General features: G+C 40.8%; 1 protein-coding gene across 3 annotated transcripts in view; it reads left to right on the top strand.

Annotated features, from left to right (window-relative positions):
• Positions 1 to 7,864: 7,864 nt before the first annotated feature.
• Positions 7,865 to 20,499, top strand: part of RAB11FIP2 (RAB11 family interacting protein 2) — a 39,244-nt gene continuing 26,609 nt past the window's right edge. Inside the window, exons 1-4 of one of the 3 annotated variants that reach the window (XR_015241876.1) lie at positions 7,865 to 8,289; positions 14,025 to 14,467; positions 15,196 to 15,664; positions 19,132 to 19,317. Coding sequence is in view for 2 of the 3 variants with exons in the window: in XM_086680977.1 (XP_086537103.1) it covers positions 7,940 to 8,289; positions 14,025 to 14,467; positions 15,196 to 15,664; positions 16,363 to 16,396 (1,296 nt within the window). In the remaining variant the exon portion in view is untranslated. Of the gene's footprint in view, positions 8,290 to 14,024; positions 14,468 to 15,195; positions 15,665 to 16,362; positions 16,965 to 19,131; positions 19,318 to 20,499 lie in introns of those variants that run through there. The other 2 variants (XM_086680977.1, XM_025918254.2) reach the window with 2 other exon arrangements.

Here is a 20,499-nt window from a genome sequence, read left to right as displayed (position 1 = left end):
GGTTTGAACGAGATGACTTCTTCAGTTCGATGTTCCTTTCGTTATAACACTTAACTTCCTGGAAGCAGGTATTTCTTCTCGGTCTACATTTCAAGCTAAGTCCTACGCTTAATTCTGCATCATCAGTGATGATTCCAATAGCTACAAAATGATTATGATACAGTCTCAGTAACAGTCCTGCTCTATGTTATAACCTATAAATGTTCTGAAGGTGACCTAATCCAGACTGGATAAAAGATAAGCACCCAGTTCCAAGTCAAACCTATGAGATATTCAGATGGACTAAAACATTGTTCTGGATGGTGGAAAACTGCTTAGCAGAAACGGTATAAAATCTGACCCTGGAACAAGAGAGTTGGATTCATCCCTCAAATTGTTCCACCTAGTCAGCCTTTCTGTTACACACACACACACACACACACACACACACGCACACGCACATGCACACGCACACGCACATCAAATACTTTTAAAGCCCTTTGCTTTGGTTAGCATACATTAAATATGTATACAGGGAGAGACTACTAGATCTTTCGTATGGGAAAAAAACACAACCACTAAATGTTTTTGCCAGCTGCCCACCAGTTTAATGTCCTCCAAATGAACATATGTATCAGTTCCAGAAATATTATAATTCTAATTCCTTATTATTTGTTAAGAAATTCTCCATCTTGGATTTTAACTGAACATGAAAAAATGTTAACATGTTGACAAAGTACAAAGATACTAAGTTTACGCAACTATGATAAATCTTACTTCCAATAATATTCAGAATCATCCAGTGTGTGTTAACATCTACATAAATCCATATAAGTTGCAATGTTCTAGGAGATTTCAGAAAGGCTCATGATGACACAATTGAAACTTGAAGATAAATATCTAAGTTTCACAAAACTTCTTCCCAGAACCGTAATCTTTGCTCTTCAGTAATTTTATATATATGTAAATTTATTTTATTTTGTATGTAAATATATACAGAGAAATAAATCATATACAAATTAGTATGCTATATATATATATGCTACATGATATAACTTAAAAGAATATGTTATAAATTGCACATAGTATGTATTATATATATATTAATAGTATATATAGTATAATGAGAAAGTAAATAGTATATATAAATTAATGAGTTAATAGATATTATATAGCATAGCACACATGATATATATGTATCATTCATAATATATATTATATGTTAAATTTATTATGTAATATATAATATGTAATACATAATATTATATATAGTATATATTTATATATACAATAATATACATTATATAATATAAATGTATATAACAGTTATAATACATAACATATAATATAAATATATATAACATATATTATACATAATATAAAATATATATAACATATGTGTTTTTTATATATATATATATAGTAATATACTTATAAAGGGCTTTGAGAACTCTGAAGATGGAAAGAAACTCAGTGGCACAGAAAGATTATGACTTGTCAGGATTACAACTCCTTAGTTGTAGATCCAGGATTAGAACACAGATCTGATGCTCAGACCCCTAGATTTTCCACACTACTATTCACAAACTCGTAATAATTTCAATGTCAGCTGTCAGAAAGAGGCACAATTATGAAAAAAAGTTCCCTGCACATGTATACAGGAGACCTACACGGATATCTCTGCAGCATTGTTTATGATAGTAAAAAATTGGAAACAATTGAAACATTGTTCAGAAAGAAAAGAGCAAATGAGACTTATTCATCTTGCTCAACACCATATAACAGTTAAAGTACATGAATTCACATTCTGTGCATTAACATGGGTAAATTTTTAAAAAATTTTTTAATGTTTATTTATTTTTGAGACAGAGAGAGAGCATGAGCAGAGGAAGAGAGAGTGAGAGAGGGAGACACAGAATCCAAAGCAGGCTCCAGGCTCTGAGCTGTCAGCACAGAGCCCGAAGCGGGGCTCGAACTCACGGAGTGTGAGAGCATGACCTGAGCTGAAGTCGGACGCCCAACTGACTGAGCCACCCAGGTGCCCCAACATGGGTAAATTTTGTTGAGGGAACAAAAATCACACATTAATAGTATGATAGCATGAGGAGGAAATTAAAAGACATCCACACAAAACTTTCTGGTGTGTAAATATCTATTCTGGTCCATAAATTCTTGTCCTCCTCAGTCTGCATGTCTTTGTAGCTTGAAAAAGTTGCAAAGAATATCGATAGAACTTATGTTTATTACTACAAGTGAAAAGTTTAAGTCTTTCCAAAACCACTTATATGTAATTTCTTCCAAATCCTGGGCTGTTAGTGTCAATTTCCTCATGTAGAGTCTGTTAATAAAAGTTGTATTTACTTCCTTTCTGTGATGATCATTTTCATTTGGGAGAGAGACTCTCCAGACATTTTGAAGATTTTTTTTTTCTCTTGAATTAGAGGATCCTTTATGAATAAGTTACATAGAAAGGGAATCTGCTTTAGTGTGTTGACTGAATTCAATTAGAAAATTAAAATGCAATTTGCTTCTTTGTGTTGTGGATGTACTACTTAGAATTATTAAATATTATAGAATGCTTTAGTGATTCCTATTATAGACTCTTATTTTACAGATGAAGAAACAGAGGTCCAAGGAAGGAAAATTACTTCCCTAAAGATATGTAGCTAGCAATAGGCAGACTGGGGATTAAGACCCAAGTTCCTGACTAGAGCTCTTTATGTTATACACCCCACTGCTTCTCATACACTATATGCTGAATCCATATACTGCCCAATCCCAGAAGACAAATCCACCAATCCAGCGATGAAAACAATCATCAACACCTCCCAATAATAGTTTATTGTGATTATAATTGTAAATCAACTTGCCAAATACTCTTTTATTTTTTCACTGATTATGTGAAAATTAATCTATGCATATATCTTCAACGTGATTCTGGAATTTTGCCATATGTATATATGTACAAGTTATCTATATATTTGAAGTGTGCGTGTGTGTGTGTGTGTGTGTGTGTGTGTGTGTGTGTGCATCCGAAGTCTGAAGATTGTAATGATACTTTGGAAAAGCTTCTTGCTGCCCTTATGTCTCTGAACCTCCAACTGAAAAATAATTAACATCTGTTACATTATGTATATGGGAATGACCTAGTGGGTTATTTAAACACTAAGAGCATTGTAATTGTCCTACAATAGATTTGCAAGTTGCAAGTTTAGAGATGCTGCTGCCCAAAGGGAAGAGTCTTTCACAGTGCTTGGAATAAGTCTCCCTATGGGGCGTTACTTAAAGGTGCAGCACTTAGTAAATATTTTAAACTGGAATCTTCCACTATTGGAGAATAAATATTGACTTTATTTTCTGGTCAAATTTTTCCTAATCATTGCAACTGGCTTTGTAACAGTTTCAGATGAGAAATTTCAGCATTTTACTCCTTTAAGCTGTGTTATTTTCCCAAGCCCTGGTGTTTGGTTTCCCAATACTAAATATTTCTGCGCATATCATTAGTCATAGGATAATAAAAACAAGTGACTCTGTTCAACTCTGGTATGTTGTCTTTATGTATGTAATCCTTCTTCCTTTTTTAAAAAAAAATTAATATTTTTATTTATTTTTGAGAGAGAGCGAGAGAGAGCGAGAGAGCGAGCACAAGTGGGGGAGGGGCAGAGAGAGAGGGGGAGACACAGAATCTGAAGCAGGCTCCAGGCTCTGAGCTGTCAGCACAGAGCCTGATGCAGGGCTCTAACCCATGAACCATGCGATCCTGACCTGAGCAAAAGTCCGATGCTCAACGACTGAGCCACCTAGGCACCGCTCCTTCTTCCCTTCTTAAATTACCTTGCATGTATATCTTAAAATTAGTAAGAGATTTTTAAAACTGTAAGACAATAAACGTTTTGCAGAACCACTTTGATCCCGGATCTTATATAATTGCCGTTATTTTTCACTGTGAGCCAACCACATATTCGATCCGACGGACAAGTTTTTACTCTCTTAGTAAACAATTGAGAAATTTCTTACAGGCAATCACTTCACTTTTACAATGTAATTCTGGCTTCTTTTTAGCTCATTTTTGTTGCTGTTGTTTATTTGCTTCCCTGGGGCAAAAATATGCTATTTTCTTATTCTGGCTTACGATCATTAGGTCGTAACTTCTGATCTTGCCAGATAGTAAATCTAAACAATTTTGGCCCTAGCTAGGTTTGGGGAAAACTCAAAAGAAATTTCGGTGCCACAGGAAGAGATGTTGGTAATTCCAGTTGTTTCGCTCTTGCCTTTAGAGTATTCCTTGAATTGTGTTGGAGTGTGTGGTTGTGTTGTGAACTATTGCTGCTAACTCCTACCCTGGAGATGGCTGTATTTCAGAGATGAGTGAATTGATACTTGTAAACAAGTTGATAATCGTTAATAAAGCTTACCAAACAATTTAAGCTCTTTAGAAACACACATCCACTATTATAATTAATTGCCTATTGTTTATTTAATTACAACCTTTAATAGAGGCATGAAGGCTTCTAAAAATGCAACTTATACAAAATCTGAACTTACATTTGTTTTCACGATGTTTATTTTGTTTCCATGAGTTTCAGGTGTCAAATGATTTCTCCCTGGAGATCCTGGTTGAAATTCCACCATTGACTATTCAGTGCCCTCTTTAAAAATCATTAAGAATATTTTTCTTTAACGTTGACAATGGCCCACTCTGGGATCCAGCTGCTATATTCACAGTACGATGGTGATTTTGTTTTATTTTCCACACATGGCCTTTTCATACACTGTGTCTCAGAGATGGAAAATTCTCTTTAAAAAAAAGAAAAGAAAAAGAAACCCCACTTTTATAGCATGCTTTCTTTAGAATGACCTAAAACCAGGTCTTTCTTTCTAGACAGTGTCTAGCTCAGGATTATTCAAGATTCATCTATAGTTTATTCCCCTGAAGATTTTGGTGGCAAATCCATCCAGTGTCTCTTTTTGGAGTGCCTACTTCATGCAGAACTCACACCAGTCACTGTGTGTAAGCAGAACTAAAAAACGGGGAGTTTCTAATAGATGAGAGGAAATCTATAGACACTAGCAAGTGCCAGTGGGTCCCTGAAAGAATGTGCTAGAACCTGGGTAGTCTCTGAGGTTTGTGGTGTCGTCCTTTAGAATTAGGACAAAATCTTCTTTCTTCAAGATTAAGATAATGTATAAGGTCATCCCCTCCCTAACTAAAGTTTTTCATTGGCTGCTCTGGTGATGCAAATATATTAGGCCTTCACACGCCTCCATTCAAAAAACGTTTAATGAAAAGACCTTGTTTGTTAGTTTTAAGTGCTGCAGCTAGTATCCCGTAAATATGGGGCACTGAGGAATATGGACAACATAATGTCCTCAAATGGAAAAGTTGTAAACCTTGCCTAAAAATAATAAACACAATACCTTACTTTTACAGCCATTTTATTTTATTTTTATGTGTATTCACTTTGAGAGAGAGAGCCAGCATGTGTGAGTGAGCAGGGGAGGGGCAGAGAGAGGGGGAGAGAGAATCACACGCAGCCTCCTTACTGTCAGTGCCGGGGGCTTGATCTCACAAACCACGAGATCATGACCTGAGCCAAAATCAAGAGTCAGAAGCTAACCGACTGAGCCAACCAGGCGCCCCGTTTTACAGCCATTTTAAGTCGGAAAAGTATATGCACGTCTATCATATTGTTTGGGTCTCACAATTAGTCCTATAAAGGGAGAAAAGGCAGTAAGTCATTCAACAGGTCAAGTACATACTGAATGTCAGCCACTGTGGAGGGATGATCCATGATACACAGGCAGTTCAAAGAATTTAGAATTTCCTTGGGAAGGGAAAACATGAACAGAAAGAAATACAATAAAGGTAGTATATGCAGGTCTCTTGTCGTTGAGAAATAGAGGGGCAAAGGAGACTCGGTGCCACACTATGCTAGGAAACGTACATTATCTCAGAATACTCCTCCACACTATTTTATTCACAATCAAATCAAATCAAAACCTATCTACAATCCAACAGCCACTTTATCTACAAGTTACGGACGAGTCGGAGGCTCCCAGAATCTCAGTTCCTTGCCTCAGGAGGCTAAGTGCCTCACAAGCACTATACTGAATTTCTGGCAGAGGTAGAGCGTCAAGGAAGGCTCCCGGCTCGTCAGCCATTATCCATACTTTCCCCACCAGATCAGGCTAGTCCAGAAAAAGCTCAGCATGAACAGATCCCCATTTTCTTCTCTTAAAAAAAAAAACCCCTTCCATTCCAGCAGCACTGGTGTCCATTCGGTTTTGCCCTAAGGCGCAGGTAAGGCCATAGTCTGTAGCCCATGGTGAAGGAGAATCCTCTCTGGGTTTGGCTTCCAAAGTAGGATAGTCTACCAGACTGTGCCCACGAGGTGTCCTTTTGACGTTGAACCCATACAGTGGCCAGCGGTCTTAGACACGGTCTTCTCACCCTTGAAGAAACTGGGGCTCAGGGCGGGGAAATGACTTGTCCAAGGTCACACAGGCTGATAATAGCAGACATGGGTGTAAAACCAGGCCTTTTGACTGCAGCCCAGTGTCTCTCGCGATCTTTATTAAATTCCTGTGCCGGTTTTGGAAACTTTTATCCGCTGCCCTCTCTTCTTCCACTGAGGTGGAGGGTGGGGGATGTGTTTCCAGTGAATTTGAGAAGAGTGGATAAGCGATTGGGGAAAAGTGTGTTTTCGGTCAAGGAAGAGGGCCCATGCATCCCACCACCATTTATCTAAGGTCCGCTCGGTGCCGAGCGCCAGGCATCAGGGTACCCCCAAGATGGTTCCCAAAGATTAAAACTGGGTCTCTTCCTAGATCGGGCTTGCCCGGGCCTTGGTTGCCACCTTTCAGGAACGTTCCCTGGCTTCCCCAGCCGCCCCGTGCAGGTGCCCGCGTCCCCAGAGCCCAGCGCCGTGCCAGGCCGCAGCAGCCAGAGCGAAACCCAGGAGGAGCACTCAGCACTGGGAGAGGAGCTCGCGCCGCGCGCCCCCGGTCGCCACGGCAACCAGGGAGGCGCTGACCCTTGACCCCACGGCCCCGCCCGGCCCCGCCCCGTCGCGTTCCCGAGATCAACATGGAGAAGGCCAACCCGGAAGTGCCGCCGCCGCCGCCGCCGCCCGCCGGGTGTTAGCAGCAGCCGGCCCGGCGAGGCCGAGCCCCGTGCCCGCCGCCCTGCAGCCCTCGGCCCGCCGGCGCCGGGGCGGCCGCGTGCCCCGTCCCCCGTCCCGCTCCACAGCCAGGCGACCCGCCCCCGCCCCCGCCCTAGAGGAGGAGCCGAGGCGAGGGGGAGGAGGAGGGAGGAGGAGGAGGAGGAGGGAGAGGGAGAGGGAGAGGTTTGCGAGAGGGAGCCAGGCCGCGCGAGCCGCCGGCGGTTCGTATTACCGGGGTCGGAAGGAGGAGCCGGGCCGGGCCCGCCGGCCTGCGCGGGCGGGCGGGAGGTGCGGAGGAGGCGGGGGCGGCCCGGCCGCGAGGAGGCAGGCGGGGGGGGGGGGCCGGGGGCTGCGAGTTGGGGGGGGGGGCGAGCCCTAGTCGGCCGGGCCGGGGGCGCCCTCCCACCCCCGCAGCCCTCCGCGGGGCCCCGGCGGCCAGGCCTCACCTGCCCGCAGGCCCGGGAGCCGCCCGCCCCCGCCGCCGCCGCCGCCCAGGGCCCGTCCCCGCGGCCGGCGGCGCGTGAAGGTGCGGGGTCCTCGCGGAGGCCTGGGCGGCGCGGCCTGGGGATGGTGGGCCCCTGCGCTTCTGCCGCGGCGAGGGCACCCCCAGAGCAGCCGTGCCCCGGGGCTGCCCCAGCAGGGCGCTTGACAGTGAGCCCTGGCGAAGTTGGGCAGCTGTGAGTCTGCCCGTCGCCGTCAAGTGCCCTTAGGATGCAGCGATTAAGGAATTAGGCTCTCCCTCCGGGAGGGGCACTGCCTGCGCTTGAGAACCCGGTGCAGAGAAAAAGGACAGAACGATGCTGTCCGAGCAAGCCCAAAAGTGGTTTCCTACCCACGTGCAGGTCACAGTGCTCCAAGCCAAAGATCTGAAGCCCAAAGGCAAAAGTGGCACCAATGACACATACACTATAATTCAGCTGGGCAGGGAAAAGTACTCCACCTCTGTAGCCGAGAAAACCCTTGAGCCAGTCTGGAAGGAAGAGGCCTCTTTTGAGCTACCTGGGTTGCTAATGCAGGGGAATCCGGAGAAATACATTCTTTTCCTCATAGTTATGCACAGGTCCCTGGTGGGTCTGGATAAATTTTTAGGGCAGGTGGCAATCAATCTCAATGACATCTTTGAGGACAAACAAAGAAGGAAAACAGAGTAAGTTATATAATTTATTTTGAATTTGGGGGGAGATGGTATCTTATTTATGGATTTTCTGTTCTTGGAAATTATTTGTGTAACTGGGGCGTTGGTGTTCGGACTGAAACATGACCTAGTTTTGGGCACCACATTTGCACACATCTGAAGTCGAAGTAGCCCTTGTGAAGAAATATTTTTTAAATGGAGTCGTTAAGGATCCGTTACTCTCATTTTGCGTTTAAGGGAAACATCTTAAATAATTGAATATTTTGCATTGAATTGTAAGTAAATTGACATTGTTTCACTACTCCTCGGAGGACTGGATCCCAGTGTTGACCAACTAAAACTTCATGTATGTGTAAATTGTTCTAATCATTAAACATTACAATTTTCCAGGAATTGGAACATCAGAAAATTAAGTCTTCAATATCAGGTCACATATTGAACTCTGTCAGAAGATAAATGACCACATTTAGAGCTCAGTATTTCATTGCAGCTTTATAAACTTGGCCTTTATTTTAGCTCAACCATCTTTCAGGGTCAGGACAGCTTGATGGAGTCTAAAGCCGTTACAAGAAAAAAAAAATGAAAACTATGTACAAATATTCTCAACCTTCAATAGACACTAACATTTTTCTTTGAATTTACAACGTATTGGAGGGAGTGTATTACTTCAGAATTAGTTCTGTAAAGTCGGCATGTTTAGACTATGTGGAATGTTCTCAGATTGGAGACAAGGGTTCAGTTCTGATGAAGTGATTTGATGACCTTTTCAATACAAACATGACCTCTTACCTGTGACTTTCAAGCTTAGAGTAGATATGTTCTCATTTAAAAAAAAGGATAATATAATTTAACATTGGATGTTATGTCTCAAGTCGAAAAATAGTAAATTTCCAGAGATAGGTGTACTCACCCTTTCTTAAGCCTATAATTAATTATTCTGGTCTGAGAGACCCTTAAGATTAATGGAATTAATGAGAGAAAAATACAGGTTGAATTTATAACAGGACTTCAAGTTTCCGAAGCAGCTTTGGTGTTTCTTTCAGTCATAACTGTAATTTATTTGCCCTTTTAAAAACTTTTTATAAGTGTAACTTTCTTGAGGTTCGTGTTAATTTCTTACATTTTTAGAACAACCGTGTCTTATTATTTTCTGTACATATCTTCCTGCAGCCTTCTCCTGGTTGCAGTTTTTATTTTTATTAAAAAACGTCTTTTAAATCGGAACTGTATGTAAGATTTAATATACGCAGGGTAAAAGGGTAGAGGGATAAGTACTGGGAATGCATGAGGGAAAATGGTAAACGTTTAAGCTCACCAAGAGATAACAGTATTTTAAGAAAAAGAAAGGGCTTAAAAAATGTAAAGTTGAATATATATCAGTGATGTTGGTCACTGTTTCATTCCTACAAAGTGGTATTCAGTTTCCCCTGAGGAGTTCTTCATCAAATTTAAACTGGAAAAAAAAAGTGGATAATTAGCAAATAATTTGTTTCAAATCACCAACTTTGGATGACACTCACTCTATAATATTTAAAGTGCTTTGAATGTAAACTTTTAAGCATATTATAACTTGAAATATTATGCTGCACTTTGGGCACTTTTTAGGTTATCGAATGATGTATTTCAGGCCTTCTCTCCAATAGAAGTTTTCTGAGTGAAAGTAGGCCCAGCTGTGAATTCGGAAACTCAGAGGATGAACTAAGCTTTTAAAGTTCCTTCTTGTTGGACTCTTTATCTTTGTCAGCATCCGAATGACAATAAATTTGGTCATAAGCAACACTCTCTTATCGTAGTCTCCCTACGGGAATTCTCTATTGGCCACTACATAAAACTGATAAGAACTTTTAGGGGGAAAACGCTTTTAAATGTTATCAACAGGGCTTGTGATGTTTATTGCATGTGAAGCGATTTTCATATGTTATTAAATCCCATTTTCTTTGTGGATAAATGAGGACCACATATTTGATGAGATATCTTTATTGGTAATATTTCTGGGTTTTTAATATATTTAATAGCTTCCTTTTGCAGCACAGCTGTGCACGTGGCACAGTGAGCAATGAACTTGAGCCACCGGTGTATTGCAAGAAAGATATTTAATATTCTGCACAGTGCTGAGCCTTGTCGGCCTATCCCCAAGTGCTTTTTAGAAAACCGGTATGAGTGATGAAGGCCACCAGCTGATTTAGAAGTCCCACGAAGCTGCTGGGTGTGACACTTTTTACTCTCGACGCTGAAGACAAGTATTTACAGCTTGTCTTCCAATTGTGTCATGATAGGGAGAGAAGCATGAAGGCTAAAACTCTTATTTTGCTTATTTTTATGATTTGAAATTAAATGCCCCCCCCCCTTTTTTTTTTTTTTTCTTTTTTCTTTTCTTCTCTTCTCTTCTCCTGTCCGGAGAGGGAAAGGGCCTGAGCCAGAACACTTTGAGTGGGGCACGGAAAGAGAACTTCTGTATCTCCCACTTTTATGAGTGTCTGGGTTGGTTCTGGCACAAGATTTAAGGAAATAATACAATGTTTAATAATAGAATGGTAAAATCGTTCATGCTGTTATGTAATATCTATTGATTTTTTTTTTTTTTTTTTACAGCAGAACTGGGTGATGTTGATTTTTTTTTTTTTTTTTTTTTTTAATGCTCATGAAAAGTAATAACAATCAGAGTCCCTCGAGTTAGGTATGACTCAAACACATGCAGATTTTAGGACTTTTGTGTGAGTCTGCAGTGCACCTGTGTCCTGGCCTCTGGCACCCTTCCTGCCAATCTTGTCCCGTTTCTGACCACACAGCACCGATTGCTTGGGAATAGTTCCCACATGTGTGGTGGCTTTTGAACATGGGCCTGTGCCCGCTAAAAATTGAACAGAGGCCAGACGCAGTTGAAACCCGGTACTCCAGAGGTGAAAAAAATCAGCATTAATCCACTAAGCCCCAAATGATGTGTCTTCATTTTATCTTTCTGAAGCCTGGGAAAATAAGTACTATCTCTGGAATGATTCTTGAAGGTCTCATTAAGACTTCTTCCCCATTATATCACTTTCAAAACAAAGCAGCTGAAGTTATTTGTCATGCCTAAATTTTAAGTTTACGTATTCGTTGAAAGTGCTTTGCAGTTTTCTCCTTGGGGTGGGGTGGGGGGAGGATGGAAAATATACTGTATTTACAGTTTGTATTCAAATACCGACTTGCTTGATCCTTCAAAGCTTACCTAAGTCTTTAGTGTTCCCTACCATAAAATAAAACAATGCAACACACGCACGGAATTATAGCTCGGTTGTGTTAAAAATAGAGTTTTAGAAAAAGTATTCAGTAAACATTTATTGAGTGCAAGGCAGACTCTTCAAGTAGCTTACCCTTTAGCAGTAGAAAACCTGTGCTGCCTTCCTCTTTGGCTGTCACTGTCTCTTGATTAAATAGAGTGTTCTATAACATGTGACCAGCCCTGCCTTTAATGTTACTAACATATGTGGTTCATCACATAGGAAAGAGCAACTGTTTTCATGCACATGTTGTTCATCCACTTGGATATTTTCCTTATTGAACTTTAATCTGACATTGGGAAGTTACTTACCGTTTGTGCCTCAATTTCCTCATCTGTGAAAAGCAGATGTTAAATTAGATGATTGGTTTGGCCTTATCTCTGAAATTCAGTGAGTTTCGATTACTTCTACCCTCTTCCATTTATTGGGTTATTGGTTTATTGGTTTTTTGTTTTTTTTTTTTCCCAGATTTGCTTTGATTTGTTATATACATGAAAGTCCTACATGCGTAGGTTTTTTGTTTTGTTTTTGGTATGTTTCTTGCAAAGTGTATTTCACTTATTTTGTGTAAAGCCTAAAATGGTACAGAATATTTCCCATGTACCCTCCGTCAGAAGCATTTCTCCCCTATTTAAAATGGCTTTATGATCCCAAACTGGGAATTAATAACTGGGTATATAACCTTGTTTTATTACCAAGCTTTTCAAGTGCTAAGTTCTGTATTGTTCAAGGTTTTCTATTCCACAGAGTTTATTGCTGTCATTTCTTATTTCTAGTCCCTGTGTCTTCAGATTTCACCATTGGCCTCAAGGGCTTTTCTCAGTTTAGGGTCTCTGATTAAGGCTTTCTGTTATAAAATATTTTATTTTAATAAATTGCTTGCTTTGATGCAACTAAATCTTAATTGATTGAAATGCCTCAAATTAACGAAGAAAATATTTCTCTTGTGCGCTGCTTGCTAAGATGTGGCTGGTATATACGCTATGTGCTAATTTCCTCTCCTGCCTGGAAAGACCCGTGAACCAGTCTTCACTTGGTGTATGGTAAACATAAGCTTCTTCTTGGGTATCTTCTTAGTAACAAGGAGAGAAAGTACTAATGTAAACTTAGATCAGAGTTCCTTTGTAGCTAAGAAAATGTGTTACACTTTATTAGAGCTGTATTTAAGTACTAACCTGTGTGCAGTTTATGCTTCATTGTTAAGTAATGGGAAAACACTGTAGAAACTTTCTTCTAGGCTCGATTTTGCAAATTTTTTTCTTTTTCTTTTTCTTTTGGCTGTTTTCCCTATAGAATGACCACTTGTAACACTGACAACTGAAGACTTTCTCATGGATAAAAGTACTGTGAACAAAACCAAAATAAACTTTGCCTCTTATCCAGTAGCCCCTCTTATCCACGAGGCATCCGTTCCAAGACCCCAGTGGTTGCCTAAAAGTGTGGCTGGTACCCCACCCTAGATACACTATGTTTTTCCCTATATATGTGTGCCTGTCATAAAGTTTAACTTATAAATTAGGCACAGTAAGAAATTCATAATACAACAGAACAGTTGTAACATATGCTATAATAAGAGTAACGCGAATGGGGTCTCTCTCTTCACATCTCTTACTGTCCTGTAATCATCCTTCTTGTGATCATGTGAGATGATAAAATGCCTCCGGATTGAGACGAAGTGGGGTGAGTGATGTAGGCTTTGTGACCTAGCATGAGGCTACCGCCGACCTTCTGAGGAAGTACCAGAAGGATCATCTTCTTCCAGAAGCCGGTTGACCACTGGTAACAAGCCGTGGAAAGTGAAACCGCGGATAAGGGCGACTCCTGTAACGTCATTTGAGAACAGGCAGTGCAATTCGGCGAACTGACTAAAAGCAGAAGATTTGGCCCCAATTAAGGGAATTTTTATTTGGTATTGTTACAGTGGCAATAGCAAATGAAGCAAGTCCATTCTAACAGGAAGCATTTAGGCTTTCTCTTTTCTTCAAAACCCTTACAAGAGTTATTACTAATTGTCGCTTCCTACGTTTTGCACATTTTTCAGATTTTATTCAGGAGAAGGCTTTGACCCACTTCACATGGATCTAAATTCACATCACATGTAATTTTCATGATTAGCAAACTCCAGTGCAGTGGTCTCCAATATCAACAACATTCTTTTAGTAGTTTTTAGAGAAGAAATATTTGGGGGTTGGGGCTAAATATGTATTTGTTAAAAAAATGTGATCCTTTATCATTTTATAGTGCTCAAAAGTAGTTTGTATTGATGAATTCTTTCAGTAGTCTTTACCTCAGTGTCTTTTAACCTTCAACAGTGTTCTTGGGCCACTAGCAACATTTACTTCAGATGGACACATAATCACTGTCATGCTTAGAGTGCCTTGATTTGTAATAATAGCTTAGCCTGAAAAGCTATTTGTACATAACAAGCACATATCCTCTCTTTGTTACATGTTACAACCCAGTTTTTTTTTTTTCCTTCTCTTTAAGGTGGTTTAGATTAGAATCCAAACAAGGAAAAAGAGCCAAAAACAGGGGTGAGATAAAGGTCAATATTCAATTCATGAGGAACAATATGACAGCAAGTATGTTTGACTTATCAATGAAGGACAAAACAAGGTCTCCTTTTGCAAAATTAAAAGATAAGATGAAAGGTAGAAAAAACGATGGGACATTTTCTGATACGTCTTCTGCCATCATTCCAAGTTCTCACATGCCCGATGCCAGTACTGAATTTTCAAGTGGTGAAATGCAGATGAAATCCAAACCAAAAAAGCCTTTCCTTTTGGGTCCTCAGCGACTCTCTTCGGCACATTCGATGTCTGATCTGACTGGGACCCACATATCTTCTGAGAAGCTGAAGTCTGGCACCGCTGGTCAGACACATCTTCTTGGACGCCAGATAGATTCCTTCGGAGCGGTTCCGGAAAGTGGTAAGTGACACTTTCTAATCGTAGCCTCAGTGATCTGAACTACCCTTTTAATTTTCAGAGTTTCACTTAGAAAATTAGAAAATTAAAAATTGAAACTTCTTGATAGTTTTCAAGTTTAGTTATCAAATCTTTGTTGAGTGCTGACTATCCTCAAAATTGATGTTTATTAAAGGCAGAACTTGTCTGCATTCAGCATTGTGGTTATATTAAGTGATAACAAAAATAAGTCCCAGTTGCTTTTCAAAGCCTGGATTCTCTTTCTCTCTCTCTTTTTTTTTTTCTTAATTGCTGTTTCTTCAGTCTCGGAAGCCTGAGACATAAATGGATATTCCATTTAATCAGAAAGTTCCTAGAAGAAAAACCTTGCGTGTGCAGGAGTAGGAAAGTATATTTAATACTAATGATGAAAAACGTCTTTGAGAATTTATAGCACCATCATGCCCACCAGAACCTCTGGTTTTGACATTCTAGTGTGTTTATATGATTGTTTCTTTCTGAGCTGAGTAAATTACTGATTGTCTAGCAATATGCTAATTATTAATAGCCTGCCTACTTCAGACCGCTATACTTTAGCATTTTAAGATTGTTTTCCTTGATTATTTTAAAGGTTAATATCTTTAAATAGCTAATTGCTCTCATTCTAAAAGCAGCAGTGTGCACACAGAATCTGTCAAGTAGCATGATGCAATGTGTCACTGATTATGTACTAACTACAAAATTGTTTGCAGGAAGTCTCAAATCTCCACACAGAAGAACATTAAGCTTTGATACTTCTAAAATGAACCAACCTGACAGCAGTGTGGATGAAGGTGACTCGTCTTTCGGAAGACAAAATGACCCATTTACAAATGTGACTGCTTCATTACCCCAAAAATTTGCAACACTGCCAAGGAAGAAAAATCCATTTGAAGAAAGCAGTGAATCCTGGGACAGCAGCATGAATTTATTTTCAAAACCAGTTGAAGTAAGGAAAGAAAATAAAAGGGAGAAAAGGGAGAAAGTTAGCCTGTTTGAAAGAGTGACTGGAAAAAAAGATAGCAGAAGATCTGATAAACTTAACAATGGGGGATCTGATAGCCCTTGTGACTTGAAATCACCCAATGCATTTAGTGAAAATCGTCAGGACTATTTCGATTATGAGTCAACTAATCCGTTTACAGCAAAATTCAGGGCTTCAAATATAATGCCATCTTCAAGGTAAGCCTAACATGGGGGAAGTTGGGCTATTTTGAAAAATAGCGTCCTTAAAGTATCAACTATCCCTTTAAAAATACTTGAATGTTTTATTTGACTTGAACAAAATTCTTATCTTATTTTTATAATTAATTATGGAGCCAGGAATCATTGCATACATCTTTGGAATTGAACTTTTTATCTTAGAAGGATAAAAGATTCTTAATCCCTACCCTAGTCTATTTTCTACTTATGTGAGCCAGAAACTCAACTGAAACTTGTGAAGAGAGCAGCATAGCTTTTGATGAGACATGGTGAGAGTGAATCACCAGTGGGTGTTCATTTAAGCCAGAAATTTAGGTGATATGTTGTGTTTCTAGATATTATTTTCCAGGGATTAGTTCCTGGGCTCTCTGGAGAGGATTAGTGGACCATAGCAACCCGTGGGCTATTCTCTAAGAGTAGCTGGCTCATGTTAGGTCTTACTGGTTTTCATAGTAGGTGTCACCTGCCTTTAACAAGTGGCTCTTTAGAAGTAGCTTTGCTTTGTGACTGTTTACTGGAATTTTGTGACCCTTGTGGGTACTGTAAATATATCAAAGTGCATCTATATGATGATTTGTAGGCATGGGAATGCTCACTCTCATGGTAATGATAAAGATTAGGTTTTCAAAATCTGAGTTCTCAGTTATGCATATAACGGTACTTTTCTTATTCCTTAGTACAAGTTGGAACTGCGAATATACCTTTAAATGAGATTATGGATTTTGCAGAAGTACACCGTGGAACAGCTGATTAAAGAAACCTTAAGCAAAGACTAAGATGAATGTATTGGAATCCTAAGCAATTATAGAATAGTATCGTAGAGTGTCTGCCATGGGAAATAGAAGTTTTTCCTCAAGGCAGTAATGTCTAGAATGCAGACCGGAGCGGGAACCCTGGCTCGCTACCTCTGTGACCTCTATAAACCTCATCATCTCCATCTTTGAAACAAGGAAAAGAATACCTACCTGGTAGGACTGGGTGATGATAAGTTACAAATCAAGTACATGGTATAAAGCCAGGGCCCAGATAGGGAACCCGTGAACGGTAGCTGTTATTACGTTTTATATACTGTCATATCATACTTTATTCAAAAGCAGTGCTTTGTTTTGTCCCACTAGAAGCGAAAAATACAGTGCTAACAAGCACCCGTTTAGACCATGCTCTCCCACCTGTCTTCCGATCTCCTAATGACACGTTAAAGCAGGCATTTAACATTTTCACGGGAAACGTGTTTCTTTCGTTTTCTTTTAGCAATAAATATTTGCCATGGATTTAAAAAGTATTGTTCGGTTTTCTTTATAAACTACACTCCAAAGAAATACATTTTTATCATGTGGTATTAATGTTTTATTGAGTCCGTAGTTTTGTTATGCCGCTCTCAAATATTTCATTTTGGGATTTTACATAGTATATTACATATATTAAGTCCTAAATTACAGGGGTAAATAGGAATATATTTGCTTCTCCCCACTTTCACTGAACTTCTTTTTATGAAGAAGATAATTAAAAACAACTGTCTGAGATAACTTAGAGATTGGATAATTTATATAATTTTAGAGTCAAAAAAAGCAAGAAAAATGGGAAATGATAGGAAAATAAGGTTTTTAAATTATGGCAGCGTATGGAAAAATAAGTGTCCTCAGCTCTTTAATTGCCCTTTACTTGGGCTGTTCACATGGACTGCCACAGATTTGAAAAGTGAGTGTGGCATTTTGCCCGATTCAGGCTTTGTTTGGGCGATTTCAGTACGAGTGCTATTTCTATCAGAATTAGAGTTGTTTCTTGATATATGCATAAAACGCTCGCAAGCATTTAAAAAAAAAACAAAAAAACAAGATTTAAAAATTTTATTTCTCTTCTCCCTATTCTTTGGGATGTCAGGTATGAGGATAACAACCATCCAGGTTCCTGGGAAGTTAACCTTTCATCTGTGTACAAACCATGTTTGTGGTAAATGTAACACATTTGGAATAAAAGGGTTGCGGGTTGCTCTAATTTATAGTGTAAAGAAGGAGGATCGACTATAAATAGATCTTGGAAAAGAAAGCAGTTCAAACTTCCAGAAAGCAGCTTTATCTTGAGTGGAATTTGGAGAATACGGTCAAGGTAGTTATGTCGTTACGTAACAGTATGTTCCTGTTTCTCGTCCCGACATCAGCCGTCAGTGATAGGAGACATTTTAGATTGTTCACATTAATATCTCCACCGAAGGCCCTTTTGAAGCTATGGACTCCTATCACTAGGACGTGTGCTGCAGGTTATTTTTTTCCAGTTGTGCTAAATCGATGTGTGTAGAGTCTCCTGGACTCTTGGGACTAGTGTCTGCGAGAATGCTGAGCAAAGTTGAGGGTAAACTGGGTAGCTGTGGAACTGGATCGTGTTCTTTGTGGTGTCTCTGGCTCACCTGTGATGGCAGGTGCAGGGAGGCCGTGGTATTGCCCTGCGTGTGCATAGCGTAGATTAAAACTGGAAAGGACCAAGGAACACTTTCTTAGACATCAGTTTTTCTTAGTAAAAAGTGAAATCCACCTGAAGAAAGCACCTTGTAAACCACAAATATGGTATTTTGCTTCTGTTCTTGGAATAGGTCCTACAGTCTTGCATCAAACTGATAGGAGAAATGAATCAGGCTTTTTGTGGGATTACTCCAACAGAGAACGGGGGTTCTACGCTTGTCCTCGCAGTCACTAACTTGCAGTCTCTTTCATCTCCCTGCCCCTCTTCTCGGAAGCCCGGCCTGCTCTTTCTAGGGAGGTGGAGAGGGTAATTGATCCGTGTGCTGCAGCGTTTTCTTACGTAAGTCTTCCTTTCTACGGGCCTCCCATCGTTCACTGATACAGGCTGCTCACTGTTTTCCCTCCCGCCGCCGTGGACAACTTGAGGGCAGTGCCCACATGGCATTCGTGTTTCTGCCCCGAGTCTCCAGCCTGATGCTTGGCAGGTAGCAGGTGTTAGAAAAAAACATTTTTGAATGAATGAATACAAAGCTTGGCAGACCAGTTTCCTAAAATGTGCTTTTATTCCTTCAGTCTCCTCTTCCAGCCCAGGGTGGGCTGCAGAGATCGAGATCTTCTGGGACGTGGAAGACAGAGCCACAAAGGCAGATACGTGCATTTTTTGTGTACAACTAAGCATTATTCAGAATCTGAGTGTGTTTAAAGGACTCCTGAAATGTAATATTCATACCCTGAATAGCACATTTTCTGGAGTTTCTTAAGAAACCAGTGTTAGGCAAGTTACCAGCTGTAATGTAATAACCCCAGATTTCAGTGGCTTATCACCTATCACGGTACAAGCATACAGCTCCGTGTCGTTGCCTCCTGACTCACGATGCCAGGGACGAGGGAAGCCAGTGTTTTGCTCCCTGCAGCCATTCAGCGCCATCCTAGTATTCTGGAACCAGGCTCCTCCTTTCTTGTGCCACCATTTACCACCTTGTCTCCAAGGTCAGGCGGCAGGCAAAGCGAGCGGAGGCCCCCACGCAGCACGCTTTCATGTGCCGGGCCTGGCCGTGCTGTACGTCACTTCTGCAGATGTCCCCTTGGCCAGAGCGCAGTCACGTCCCAGCCTCAGTGCAGCCAGTGAAGAAATCGGGCTCAGCGATGGACCCGGAAGAAGCTGAATGGGGTGCGGTGAGTACACCGCATTGACTTTGTGGTCTGTGCCACTTCTGAAAAGTCTGGATGCCGTTGAACGCTTGGCATGCTGCAAAGCGCCTACTGCACGTGGACTGGAAGGTGTAGTTGGAATTCTTGTCATTTTCAGGAAGATGTTTCATCCCTTTATGATGGGTATCGAGTTATCTGTGATTTAAAACTGCTACGCTTGCTTTTTTTAATTATAAATCACAGGTGCTTTGGCATCATCAGCATCAACTAATGTGTTGTGTGGTTAACTCCACAATTCGTAAAGTCGTGCCTGTTTGCATCAGCAGTATATAATTTTCCGAAAACAAAAAACCCCTGCGTGTTCGTTGCACCATTTTTAAATAATCTGTTCACAGCCATTTCTTCTATAACGCTGGGCCGGTCTTCCAGTGGAACGTGGAAGCGGTGGGTGTGTTCAGCACACATGATGCCCTTTCTTTTCAGACGGACACAGACCCTTAGTTAGGTGGGGACATGTGACGAAGTTCTGGCTTAATGAAGAGTTAGCCGAAGAGATGTCGACCATCTTCAGGTCTGTTCGTGAAAACGTACTGGATGGTCATCACTGTTGCCTCTCTTCCTCACTACCTTAGACCTGGGCGTTGGCAAACAAGGCTCGGGGGCCAAGTCTGGCTCGCTGCCTATTTTTGTAAGGAATGTTTCAGTGGAGCACAGCCTACCCGTTGGTTTATGGGTACTTTTGTGCTACAGTGGTAGAGTCAAGTAGTTGTAACAGAGGCTGTATGGCCAGGAAGGCCAAAGCCGAAGGTATTTATTATTTGGCAGTTTACTGAACTAGTTGGCGGAGCCCCAGGCTAACTGAGTGGAGATCTTTGAGAAGGGCAGAGCCATAAGAGAGGGGCAGCCTGTGTCCCTGAACGCGTGTGGAAGGCCACCTAACGAAGCATAGCTAGTTAAACCTTGTCTGAATGATACATCCTCAGAATATTAAGTGAACTGCAGTTTTTGCATTTACTTCTCACAACCCTTAGCACTATTATTAATCGTTAGGGCACAGGGGCCATGGTAACTTAGGTGTGCTCAAAAAGCCTAGTTGAAAAAAGTTGTAAGAACCACTGATTTGTAACACCAGACGCAGACTTCCTAAGCTACCTAAGCTTCGTAACAGCTATGCTGAATTCTTCTTTTGTGGGTGCCCCATAGCAC

Source organism: Puma concolor, chromosome D2 (assembly GCF_028749965.1).
Source record: "Puma concolor isolate L17-30 chromosome D2, mPumCon1.1.hap2, whole genome shotgun sequence".
NCBI lineage: Eukaryota > Metazoa > Chordata > Mammalia > Carnivora > Felidae > Puma > Puma concolor.
This window is presented reverse-complemented; position numbering and strand designations above follow the sequence as displayed.